The sequence below is a fragment of the Hypanus sabinus genome, chromosome 29 (genome assembly GCF_030144855.1).
Source record: "Hypanus sabinus isolate sHypSab1 chromosome 29, sHypSab1.hap1, whole genome shotgun sequence".
Classification (NCBI taxonomy): domain Eukaryota; kingdom Metazoa; phylum Chordata; class Chondrichthyes; order Myliobatiformes; family Dasyatidae; genus Hypanus; species Hypanus sabinus.
The window spans coordinates 7,626,937-7,640,461 of NC_082734.1; the positions used below are offsets into that span (position 1 = coordinate 7,626,937).

The 13,525-nt window shown below is 46.5% G+C and overlaps 1 protein-coding gene across 2 annotated transcripts in view; it reads left to right on the forward strand.

Moving 5' to 3' along the window:
* The first annotated feature begins 451 nt into the window (after positions 1 to 451).
* The window catches only part of LOC132382946 (ras-related protein R-Ras2-like), a 70,604-nt gene continuing 57,530 nt past the window's right edge, over positions 452 to 13,525 (forward strand). The window contains exon 1 of one of the 2 annotated variants that reach the window (XM_059953556.1): positions 452 to 676. In XM_059953556.1, the coding sequence (XP_059809539.1) occupies positions 578 to 676 (99 nt within the window). In that variant the 5' untranslated portion in view covers positions 452 to 577. The remainder of the gene's footprint in view (positions 677 to 13,525) is intronic. The other variant, XM_059953555.1, reaches the window with a different exon arrangement.

A 13,525-nucleotide genomic window follows, 5' to 3' on the forward strand; every position in this document is an offset into this window, starting at 1 on the left:
GTCCTTTAAGAACGTGAAGAGTAATTCAAAGATATCGGAACAGAAAATTCTGGAAAAGTCGGCAACTGTTGAAGGGGAAACAGTTAAAGTCTCAAGCCCAGGTAAACTCCTCTCTCTCTTCAGAGTCGGATCTGCTGAGTGTTTGCCGAATTTTCTATTTTATTTCAGACTTACAGCATCTGCAGTTTTTTCCCCTAATTTTTCACCACGATACGATGACCAGTTAGTCTGTTTTGTTTTTACTTGAATGTGTGGCTCAAGTGTTACTCGCCATCAAGAACCAGTAACCACAAGAGCTGAACTACAATTGAAAGTGTGCGGGAGTCGCTTTAGGACCCCACGGGAACCTCATGGTCTCCGGCGGGACGCTTGAGAAGCTCACCAAATAAGGGAAGCGCCAGGCTGAAACCAAATGAGGTTTGCGTCGCGATTAATATTTATATTGAATTAGCATTGCATTTGCATATGGCAGGGGACGTCGGAGTTTGTGTCTGAGCCCAACCCCAGAAGCAGCGGCCCCGGTGTCCCGGCTTCGCTCTGCCCGCTTCCCCTTACTTGGCTTTCGTGTCCCGGGATAATGAGCAATAAAGACGGCGGCCCGCAGGAGAAATACAAACTGGTGGTGGTCGGAGGCGGCGGTGTAGGCAAGAGTGCTCTCACTATTCAGTTCATCCAGGTAACTTGTGTGCGAACAGCCGCAAGAGCGGTGGGGGGTGGGTGAAAAAAAAACAAAGTTTGGATAAAGTTTTGAAAAGTTTTGCGAAGTTTTCTTCTGGGACTGAGCGGATCTTTTGCGTTATGACTACTCTTGGAGTGAAGTTTGATGGATCAATCGGCTTTCACAAACATTTCAAATTCACTTCCTTTCTAAAATTTATTTTTAATAAGGCACTTTATCCGTCGCTGCAGCTTGTAGAAGTCGTTGCGTGCGGTGGTGTTTTCTTAACGCCTTGTGTGAGAGAACTTTAAACGTTCTTAAAGAGGCCTTCCACTGGCCCTAACTTTAACCTAGTCTTTCATTCGCACTCTTTCAAAAGGTTATTTAATTTGAAGTGTAAATAGCATTTCAGGGTTGTGGGTTTAGGCTGGGGAGGTTGGACGAATTTTTTTGTATATTCGGGCTGTTGTAGGTAGAATGAGGCTGGGTGTATTGGAGGGGGAGGATGAAATTTAAAGGTAATGTTCTAAGAGTTTGCCGCAACTTGAGGGTATACTGGTGAACTCTCTGTACCACCAGGCTAAGTGTTAACCAGTTTTGAGAAACTTCTCAAACAGCCGGACCTGCCCTAAGCACTCAGCGGGCCAGGCTGCCTCTCTGGGGCGAGAACCGCAATTGGTGTTTTGGGTCCAGTGACCGTTCCTCGGAATTCTGAGGCCCCGTTACCCTCTGTTTTGAGGCGATGTCTCAAAAAGGCGGTGTCCATCATTAAGGACCCCCCCCCCCCATCACCCAGGTCATGCCCTGTTCTCATTGTTACCATCAGGGAGGAGGTACAGGAGCCTGAAGACACACACTCAACGATTCAGGAACAGCTTCTTCCCCTCTGCCATCCGATTTCTGAATGGACATTGAACACTAAGAGCCTCACTGGATTTTAAAAAAAATATTTTTGCACTACTTACTTGACTCTAATAATATATACTTACTGTAATTCAGTTTTTCTCTATTGTTATGTATTACATTATACTGCTGTTGCAAAGACGACAAATTTCAGGGCATGTGCAGGTGACATTAAACTGATTTGGGTCTGATCTTGTTCTAGATTTCCACTTATTGCAGTTCTGCTTTGTGGCCTTGGTTCCAAAGTGTATCAGGATGTAGACAGGGTCAGTGGCTGCACCTGGGCTGGGGGAATCAAGAATTATAGGTTTAGGTAAATATATTCAGTTTGGATGTTTTTAAATGGAATGTGAGCATGTTTATATTTATTCTTGGATGGCAGAGGGAAGACCCTTCCGGCATCTGTATCTCCTTCCTGATGGTAGTAATGAGAACAAGGCATGGCCTGGGTGATGGCAGTCCTTCATGATGGATGCTGCCTTTTTGAGGCATCGCTGTTTGAAGATACTACGGAGGCTAGTGTCCATGATGGAGCTGACTAATTCTACAACTCCCTGCAGCTTACTTTGACCCTCTGCAGCAGCCAACCACCCCCCCCCCCCCCGCCCCCACACCAGGCGGTGTTGCAGTCAGGCAGAATGCTGTCCGCGGAACATCTGTAGAGATTTGCGAGCGTCTTTGGTGACATATCAAATCTCCTCAAACTCCTAATGAAATATAGCCGCTGTCCTGCCTTCTTTGTAGCTGCATTGACATGCTGGGTCAAGGTTAGATCCGCAGAGGTATTTAAAAGCTATTTGGATTGGTACATGGACAGGGTAAGGTTTAGAGCAGGGGCTCCCAACCTTTTTTTATGTCGTGGACCCCGCTCATTAACCAAGGGGTCTGTGGACCCTTGGCTGGGAACTCCTGGCTTTAGAGGATGCAGGCCAAATGGGACTAGCATGGGTGTTTGTATTGGTCTGATTTTACTGTTTAGGCCAAAGGGCTTTTGTCTTTGCTGAGTGCTCTCCCGATGCCCTCGGATCCCCGACATCCTGCATCCACAATTTACTGTGTCCTTCTGATGTTGACTGCCTGTGGCTTCAGCTGTCTGCACTCTATCGTTTCTTTTGAAAACCGACTAATTCATCCTTTGGGGTTCAAGCATTGCTAAAAAGACCTACCCGAATGAGAATTGGGTTTAACATCACCGGCGTATGTTGTGAATCTTGTTGCCTTTGTGGCAGGAGTACATTGTAATAACAGGGGGGAAAAAACCCTGACTTTCAGTGTGTATATAAAATTAATTAGTTGTGCAAAAAAATAAACTTTTTTTAACAAAAGTTTAAAAACGTCAAGTATTTACAAGGCAGTTAACAAGCTCAAGTTATGGTTGATTATAGTTATTGAGTAGTCAGTTCCCTGGGTGACCTGCTGTTCCTGGAATTTCCCCCCCACGCCCACTGCACCCATTGTGACAGCATACTTCCTCTCCAAGGACAGCCGGGCACGAACCTACCCCTGAAAGAGGAGCAGACAGTCAGCCTTGGCAGAGTACCCTTGGCTGTTTGCCCATTCCCAATTTCCCTTGAAGGTGTTGGTGCCTTGTATGGCCTCATTCCTTCCGGTGAAGTTGCTCCAGGTGGGGAGAAGAGTTCTAGGTCTTCAACCCAGCCACAAAGAAGGGCATCTCTGTGCGCGTGACCTGGAGGGTGACCTGTGGGCAGAAGTGATGTGGTGTGCCTCCTGCCCTTGTACCTCTTAACAGTGAAGGTCATAGACTTGCAAACTCCTGCCAGAACAGCCCACTCTGTAGATGGTACACACTGCAGTGCCAATGTTTCAGTAATTGGTGAGTCTGCGCTTCTCTTGAATCAGAATTATGTTTAATATCACTGGCATACATCGGGAAATCTCTTAACTTGGTGGCAGCAGCACAGTGCAGTGCATAAATACATTTATAAATGTATAATGTATATATTTATAAATATACAATGATGAATACATTTTAAGAAGTTCAATTGCAGTATATGTATAGTCAATAGTTGAAGTAGTAATGCAAAAAAAAGTAGTGAGGTAGTGTGCATGGGTTCAGTGTTCATTTAGCAATCTGACGGCAGAGGGGAAGAAGTTGTTCCTGAATCGCTGAGTGTGTGCCTTCAGGCTCCTGTATCCCCTCCCTGATGGTAACAATGAGGACAGGCATGCCCTGGGTGGTAGGGGTGCTTAATGATGGACACCGCTTTTTCTGAGGCGCCGTTCCTTGGAGATGTCTTGGATACTACGAGGCTTGATGGAGCAGAATTTGCTAAGTCTTTGCTGTTGATTGTTTGGAGTGACAGAGCTTCACTTGTTCGGGCAAGCGGAGGGTATTTCTTCAGGCTTTGGGTCACCTCTGATTGTCTGACATTGGCTTTTGTCCTAGAAATGCCCCTTGTTGTACCGAAGCAGCGTGCAAGCGGTTCACTGAGAGCCTTTTAAGCAGAGCCCGGCTTAAACAATTGCTTCCTGTGGGGACAGGCTTGGACTGCCGGCGTCTCGGGCGAGTGGAGTGCTCGGGGAAGTGGCTGGCCGCGACAGCGCGACTGGAAGCAGGCGGCCCCGAACTCGGTGATCTGCGAGAAGGGGCAGGTTTTAAACCTCGGGCGGGGTCAAATCTTCCCAGCTGCCCGCTGCTGCGGAACACGTACTCTGGCAAGCCTGCGGGAAAATCTCTTGCGAGGGATTGGTCCCCACCCGTAAACAGCAGCAAGTTTTTCTGTCTCACTTTTTTTGAAAAAAAACCACTGCATTTCCTGTTTTTCTGTCTGTCTTTTTCCGTGAATGATAACTGTGTATGTGTATATATATATATATACGAACTCCAGGGCAGGGTTTGCTCTGGTTGTGACCTTTGACCCTTTTCAGGAGCTGGCGCTTTACCAGCCGGTCAGGCGTCCAGCACCTGGGTTCAAAGGTCTCACTTGGGTGGGAAAGCAAATATTTTAATAGCCTCGCTTAACAAATAAGGCGGCTAAGCACCTAGTTAGGAAGAGGGAGTGGGTAGTATCTTAACTGTTATCATAAGTCGAGTGTAATAGTTGATTGAAGATGGGTCTGGCTCTGAACTAATTGTAAATCTGCCCTGCGGTGCAATTAACGGCACCAAGCGGAATTCGCTTCGCTGGCAGAGATTGTGATTAAGTTGCAGAACAACAATGTCAGCCAGTCGACTGGCCGCTAGTGAGGCAGATAACTTTTTTTTGTGTGTAGAAAGTTCAAAGTAAGTTTATCATCAAAGTATATTGTTGCTGTTCCTCTTCGCGCCTTGGCGGCAACCTTGCCGTTTCTTCAGCAATTTTGTCTTTTTTTTTAAACCAGGCCAAGTTGTCAGCTTGATAGCCAAACCCAACGCCGACGGAATGCATGCAGGCAGCCGGCCGGGTTCGAACCCGCAACGGCTCGCCTGGAGGTCTGGTGTGGGTGCCCCTCCACCACCGGCCGTGATCAGTGCACATGTGTGATCTTGAGGTTTATTTTCTTGCGGGCATTCACAGTAGCGCGATAAAATCAATGAACTACCGCACCCAACCAATATGCACAAGACAACCAGCTGCGGAAACACAAAAATGGATAAATAAGCAATAAATATCAAAAACATGAGGTGAAGAGGCCTTGAAAGTGAAGTCCATTGGTTATGGGAACATTTCAGTGGTGGGGCGAGTGAAGTTATCCCCTTCGGCTCGGGAGTGTTAGTAATTGTTCCAGAACCTGGTGAGGCCAAGGCTCTGTACCTTCAAGCAAAGATCTGACAGTGCTTTTGAGAGTTGTAAAGTAGCCAAAAATGAGCTCAGGAATGGACATGGGGCCAGAAGGTGACCTGAGAAGGTCTTGGTGAGCAGCAGGGTTAAGGAAAACCCCAAGGTGTATGTGGACTGGAGTGAGGGTAGAACTGATCACGGATAAAAGAGGAAACAATAGCAGGAGGACGCAAGGGAGGTCCTTACTGGAATCTTTGCTTCAGTGAGAGGGGCGTTGGTGAGGTCAGTGTACAGCAGGCTAATGTGTTGAGGTTGAGGAGGAGGAGGTGGTGCTGGAACTCCTGAGTGACGTTAGGATAGATCGGGTCCTGGGAGAGAACAGGATATACCTCTGTTTACTCTGGGAGTTGAATGAAGCAAGGTAATGACATACTGGCGGGCGACCACCTTCACCTGCTGTGGCCTGCACAGAGGAGAATAAGGTTTTAAGATCGGCTTTAGTTGTCACGTCTGCACCAAAGCCTATAATGAATATAATGAACCTATAATGAATCAATGGCTGAGAATGTGCTGGGGGCAGCCCGCTAATGTCGCTGTGCTTCGTAGCAGCACCGTAGCAAGCCCACAACCTGCGAAGCCTTTGGAACGCGGGAGGAAGCTGGAGCACCTGGAGGAAACCCACCTGTAGGGAGAGCGTACAAACTCCTTACAGGCAGCGGCGGGAATCCACCCCCCCACCCCCCGACTGGTGGTGCTGTAAAGTGACTGCCCACAGAGAAGATGATCTTTGTGTTGTTTTAAGACAGGAGTAAAGATAGGCCATTTAGCCCATTGAGTCTGCTCTATCGTTCGATCAAGGCTGGTTTACTTTCCCACTCAATCCCCCTGTTCTCCTCCCCTGCCCCCCCCCCACCTTGCTAATCTAGAACCAGACAACCTCTGCTTTAAGTACACCCAGCAATCAATTTAGGATTTAGACCCAGGATTTGGCAGGGTAATTCACAGGGATAACTGTTTGTTTCTGACTAAATGAGAAGGTCAGAGGTTAATGCAGAGCACAAGTGGGTTGTTGACAATTGGAGTTTTGCCGTCTGTGAGGAACGTGGAGGAGACTGGGCTGTACAGCGGAAGGCTCACAGTAATCCTATTCATTCCAATATTGTTCAGTCCCATTCATGCCCAACCCTGGTTAGCAAAGTGCCTGTTTCCCCTTTGACTTGCTTTTTTCTTTCTTTCTTCAAAGAAGTGAACTTTAATAATAGTTCCTCGTTGAATTGTGTGATGCAAGTAAAGGCCATTCAGCCCATTGAGTCTCTACTAGCTCATCAAAACCAATCCAACTCAGTAAGCCAGGCAGCATCTGTGGAGGGGAGTAAGCAGTTGGAGTTTCAGATTGGGACACTTTATCAGGACTATGAAATGGCTGTTTATTCCCCTCTGTATATGCTGCCTGACGTGTGTGTTGGTCTAGATTCCCAAGATCTGCAGGATGTCACACCTTCATAAACTGGAGATTCTGCAGATACTGGAAATCTAGAGCAGCATGTGCAAACTGCAGGAGGAACTCACTGGCAGCTGTGGAGAACCAAACTGGGTCTAGGGGCCCCTCCACCGGAATCGGGTTGGGGGGGTGGTGTGGAAATTGGAGGTTAAATTGTAGTTTGTAGTTGCAGTAAAAGCGAGTGAAAGTATCTTGTGTGAGAACAATCAAATGAAGGAAAGCGGAAATTGTGGCAGAGGGAGGGGCGGTGGTTTGAGGTGGGCTTCTCTGATGGGGTGGGGGGAGTGAGGCCCAGTGGGTAAAAACTCAGGAATCCAAAAGAAGAAAGCTGCAGATGCTGGAAACCTTAAAATAAACCGGAAAATGCTGTCATTTAACCTTGGCTTTTCTCTCTTCACCAGGATTTCAGTTTGGTTCTTGTACCGTTAACCTTCTTCACTGTTTCTCTCTTCCCCCCCCCCCCCCCCCCCACCCCACCCCACCCCTGGCCTAATGTATTTGCATCTTTTAAACCCCAGTTTATCTCTAACTTGAGCAACACACACACAAAACGCTGGAGGAACTCAACAGGTCAGGCAGCATCTGTGGAGGGGAGCGGACAGGGATTGGGATTTTTGTGCATCTTCAGGCTCCTGTACCTTCTCCCCGATGTTGGTGATGAGCAGAGAGTGAGAGTTGCCTTCTTGAGATGTCACTACAATTCAGAAGGATGGGGGTGACCTCATTGAAACCTATCGAATGGTGAAAGTCCTCGATAGGAGAGAATGTTTCCTATGTTGAGAGAGTAAGACTAGAGGGCACAGCCTCAGAATAGAGGGGCATCCTGTTAGAACAGAGATGAGGAGGAATTTCTTTAGCCAGAGAGTGGAGAATCTGTGGAATTCTTTGCCACAGGCAGCCGTGGAGGCCAAGTCATATAAGGCAGAGGTTGATAGATTCTTGATTGGTCGGGGAATGAAGGGATATGGGGGAGAAGGCAGGAGATTGGGGCTGAGAGGAAAATTGGACATGATGAAATGGTGTAGCAGACTCGATGGGCCGAATGGCCTAATTCTGCCCCTCTATCTTATGGTATTGTCTTACTGATTGCCCTTTTTCAATCCTGTGCACTCCACACCAGGCTGAAAATGCAATCAGAATGCTCTCCATCTGTAGCGATTTGCTAGTCTTTGGTGGCATGCCAGATCTCCTCAAACTCCTAATTAAGTACAGCTAGAACTTGACGCTACTTCGCAAGTGCATGGATATACTGGGCTCAGGATAGATCCTGCGAGGGGCTGCTCAACCTTCCCAACGTGACCCAACAAAACGAGCCCTCCTGTGAATGTGGGTTGGGGTGTCCGAGAGTGGCCAGCAGTCCGGAGTGACCTTCCTCCCCTGGAAGCCCGAGCTCCAGGCCGCAGGTGGCTGCTCAGTGTGGCCGGCATCTTGTATCTCTGCCTGAGCTGCGTCGCAGGTTGAGTGTTGCACCTATGGACGATTTAAGCCCAAAACTCCTGCACCAGCCGTGTCTGAGAGAATGTCGTCTCCTTAATGGTTCCTGTGACCACCGAGCATTCTGATTTTTGTGCACGGCCTCATCAGATTCTTTAACGGACCTCCTCAGTTAAAGGTGAACTCCCGTTCTACTTCATTGCGGCCCTTGCACCTTATTGTCTACCTAGCCTGCGCTTTCTCTGAAATTGTAACACTCTATTCTATATTATGCTCTTTCCTTTCATACTTCCTCAAAATTGGACAGATTCGGAGAAAAGACAAAAGTGGCAGATGGAATACAGTGTAGGGAAGGGCCCGGTCATGCACTTTGAGAAATAAAAGCCCAGACTGTTTTCTAAATGGGGAAAAAATTCAGAGTCCAGAGGCGCAAATGGGCTTGAGTCCTCATGTAGGACTCCCTACACATTAGCTTGCAGGTTTAGTTGGTGGTAAGGAAGGCAAATGTAATTTTGGTATTAATTTCGAGGGGAAAGAGAATTTGGAGTATGCATTTCAAAAGATTCAAAGTACATACATGTCACCATATACAGCCCTGCGATTTTTGTTCTTGCGGGCATGCTCAGTAAGTCCATAATACAATCAGTGAAAGACTGCATCAACTGAGCATTCAACCAGTCTACAAGACAAGACACAAAAAGAAGGAAATAAATATTGAGAACATGGGATGAAGAATCCTCGAAAGTAAGTCAATAGGTTGTGAGTACATTTTAATGATGAGGCGAATGAAGTATCCCCTTTGGTTCAAGAGCCCGATGGCTGAGGGGTAATAACTGATCCTGAACCTGGTGATGTGAGTCCTGAGGCTCCTGTACCACCTTCCTGATGGCAGCAGTGAGAAGAGAGAATGGTCCTTTTATTTTAGCCCCTTACCTAAGAAAGGATCTGCTGACATTGGAGAGGATCCGGAGGGGGGGTTTCCGAGAATGATCCTGGGAATGAAAGGGTTAATGTACGAGGAGTGTTTGATGGCTCTGGGCCTGTGCTCGCTGGAGTTTAGAACAACAGGTGTGGGGTAGGAGGTGGTTCTCACGAAAACCTATCGAGACTTGAAAGGCCTAGATGGAGTGGATGTGGAGAGGATGCTTCCTATAGTGGGGGAGTCTAGGACCAGAGGACACAGATAGAGTGGATGTGGAGAGGATGTTTCCTATAGTGGGGGAGTCTAGGACCAGAGGACGCAGCCTCAGAAAAGTGGCCCATCCCTTTAGAACAGAGATGAGGAGGAAATTCTTTAGCCAGAGGATGTTGAATATGTGGAATTATTTGCCCTAGATGGCTGTGGAGACCAGATAATTGAGTATATTTAAAGTGGAGGTTGATAGGTTCTTGGTTAATCAGGGGCGTCAAAGTTTGTGGGGAGATTGGGATCGAGAAGGATAATAAATCAGCCATGATGGAATGGTGGAGCAGACTTGTTGAGCCAAGTGGCCTAATTCTTCTCCCATGTTGTGTGATATACTTGTGTTTGGAGTGGTCTGTCCTTGGATGCTTGAGTTTGGGTGGTTTGAAACGGCATTCCACTGATTCTCGATGCATTTGACGACAATAACACCATTGTATTGCTCTTTCCCTCAAAACTGAAAGCTTGTGGGATCAATCCAAGATCTCAGAAGGTTTTCCCTTTCAGTTAAAGGAAATGTGTTCATTGTGTAATTTGAATCCACAATCCTGTTCTTTCCCTCAGAATCTGGAGTGGGCACAATGATGTAAATTTTAAGATGGAATGCAGAATTCTGCTAACACAGCTGCTCTGTTGCCGACCTTGCATCTCAATATCTGAAGGGCACCAAGATCCATGGGCAGCGACAGGGTCCTCCTGTCTGGTTGTAGATGTTAACAACCATGTGATACTATTGAAGTTATTTTTGCTGTTGCTATGACTGCACAGTATTACTAGCTATTACTATTGCTATTACTGCACAGTACAGGCCCTTCGGCCCACAATGTTGTACCGACCTTCTAACCTACTCCAAGATCCACCTGACCCTTCCCTCGGCATAGTCCATCACCGGTAAAGCCCTCCCAACCACTGGGCTCGTCTGCATGACACCAGGAAAGCAGCATCCATCATCAGAGATTCCCCACCACCCAGGCCATGCTCTCTTCTCGCTGCTGCCATCAGGTAGAAGGTACAGGAGCCTCAGAACTCGCACCACCAGGTTCAAGAACAGTTACTACCCCTCAACCATCAGGCTCTTGAACAACATCTAACAACATCTATTGAGATGTTCCTGCAACCAATGATCTCACTTTAAGGACTTGCTACTTCATTATCTCATGTTCCTTATTTATGTTTAAATATATATTTGTTGTCTTCTGTACTCTCTGACGGTGGTGTCTGAAAAGAGGATGCTGTCCAAGTTGCATGCCATCTTGGACAATGCCTCCCATCCACTTCATAATGTACTGGTTAGGCACAGGAGTACATTCAGCCAGAGACTCATTCCACCGAGATGTAACACTGAGTGTCACAGGAAGTCATTCCTGCCTGTGGCCATCAAACTTTACAACTCCTCCATCGGAATGTCAACACTTTGAGTCAATAGGCTGGTCCTGGACTTATTTCCTCTTGGCATGATCAACTTATTATTATTTAATTATTTATAGTTTTATATAGCTATATTTCTTCACTATTCTTGGTTGGTGTGGCTGTAATGAAACCCAATTTCCCTCGGGATCAATAAAGTATGTCTGTCTGTCTGTCTCCCTCTGCTCGATCCTTCATTGATCTGTTTGTGATTACTATCCTCTCGATTTGCTGAGTATCCCTGCAGGAAAGTAAATGTCAGTTTTGTATATGGTGACCTATATGTACTTTAATAATAAGATGTACTTTAAACTTTGAATGTTCTATCATGAATGTGTCAATGTAAGAATTTCTTAGATGTCCATAGTGCGTCTGTCTCTATCACCACCCTGGCTTAGCTGTGTGTGTGTGGTACAGCACAGTACAGGCCCTTCTGCCCACAATGTTGTGCTGACCCTTAAACCCTGCCTTCCATATATCCCCCTCCCACCTTAAATCCCTATATATATTCATTCCTCTGTCTAGTAGTCTCTTAAATTTCACTAGTGTACCTGCCTCCACCACTGACTGTGCGTGCGTTCCACTCTCTGAATAAAAAAAAACCTTCCTGTAATATCCCCCTTGTACTTCCCATATATATAATGTATATATCTATTTTAACCTGACATTATTCTTATACTTCCCTCAATCATTTTAAAATTATGCCACCTGGGAAAAAGTCTCTAGCTTATCCACTCGATCTGTGTCTCTTGTGCATCTGTCAAGTGGCCTTCGGCTGCATAGAGAAAAGGCCTAGCTCGCTCAATCTTCCCTCATAAGACATGCTCTCTAATCCAGGTAGCATCCTGTTAAGTCTCCACTGCATCCCCTCTCAAGCTTCCAAATCTTATAATGAGGCAATCATAACTGATCTCAATACTCTAAGTGTGGTCAAGCCAAGGTTTTATGGAGCTGCAACATTACCTCACAGCTCTTACACTCAATCCCTTAATTAGTGAAGGTCAACACACCGTATGCCTCCTTAACCACCCTATTAATTTGCACGGCAACTTGTGAACATAGACTCCCAATCTGTCCCTCCACATGGTTAGGAATTCTGCAGTTAACTCTGTATTCTGTATTCTGCTTTCAGATTTGTTTTTTTTTAACAGTGAATCAGTGTTTCCATCCTGCTCCTCCTCATTTAGCCAGTCGGGGGCAAATTGTTTGCCCTTTGTGGGATCTTGCCATGTCCACATTGTGGCCTTTTAGCGCTCCGAGCTTCAGACATGATTCATGTGTCTGTGCTGTGCTCGGGGACATCACGAGGTCATGATAAGATAAAGGCCTTAATGCGGTATAGCTTGGGACGTGAGTTCTGGGAACCTGGGTGGGACAGTGTCTGTTAAACTGCTGAGAGATTGCAACTTGCTAAGTGTTTGTGATTAGACCCCAGAGGCCAGAGGTGTACGTCAAACCACCAAACTTCAGAGGATGCTGCGGTTAAATAATTGAGCTGGTAACTGGACAATCCAGAGATGTGGATTCAAGCCACATCCTAGCATAATTCAAACTTTGTTATTAAATAAAATAGAATTTAAGCGGGGGGGGGGGGGAAGTTGAACTTGTTTCACCCACTGTGAGGAGAAAACTTTATAAACGGCTGTCTGGTTCACTGAAGTGTGGATGTGAGGAATTTTGTCCTTCAAGTCTGTTCAAGCTCTTCGGCCCACAATGTTATGCCGACCCTTAAACCCTGCCTCCCATATATCCCCCCCACCTTAAATTCCTCCATATACCTGTCTAGTAGTCTCTTAAATTTCACTAGTGTGTCTGCCTCCACCACTGACTCAGGCAGTGCATTCCACCCACCAGCCACTCTCTGAGTAAAAAACCTTCTTCTAAAATCCCCCTTGAACTTCCCACCCCTTACCTTAAAGCCATGTCCTCTTGTATTGAGCAGTGGTGCCCTGGGGAAGAGGCGCTGGCTGTCCACTCTATCTATTCCTCTTAATATCTTATATACCTCTATCATGTCTCCTCTCATCCTCCTCTCTCCAAAGAGTAAAGCCCTAGCTCCCTTAATCTCTGATCATAATGCATACTCCCTAAGCCAGGCAGCATCCTGGTAAATCTCCTCTGTACTCTTTCCAGTGCTTCCACATCCTTCCTATACCGAGGCGACCAGAACTGAATGCTGTACTCCAAATGTGGCCTAACCAGAGTTTTATAGAGCTGCATCTTTACCCCGCGACTCTTAAACTCTGTGCCTCGACTCATGAAAGCTGAAACCCCACAAGCTTTCTTAACTACCCTACCTACCTGTGAGGCAACTTTCAGGGATCTGTGGACATGTACTCCCAGATCCCTCTGCTCCTCCACACTACCAAGTATCTTGCCATTAAATTGGGTTTATAATCACTGATGTAAACTCACTGGCCACTTTATTAGGTACAGGAGTGGGGCCTGGTGTGGTTTTCCGTTGTTGTAGCCCATATGCTTCAAGGTTAGACGTGTTGTGAATTCAGAGATGCTCTTCTGTTGCAACGTGTGGTTATTCGAGTTACTGTTGCCTTCCTGTCAGCTTGAACCAGTCTGGCCATTCCCCTCTGACCTCATTAATAAGGCATTTTCACCCACGAAACAGCTGCTGACTGCATGTTTTTTGTTTGTCGCAAAACTCTGTAAACTCTAGTGAACTCTGTGAAAATCCCAGGAAATCAGCAGTTTCTGAGATA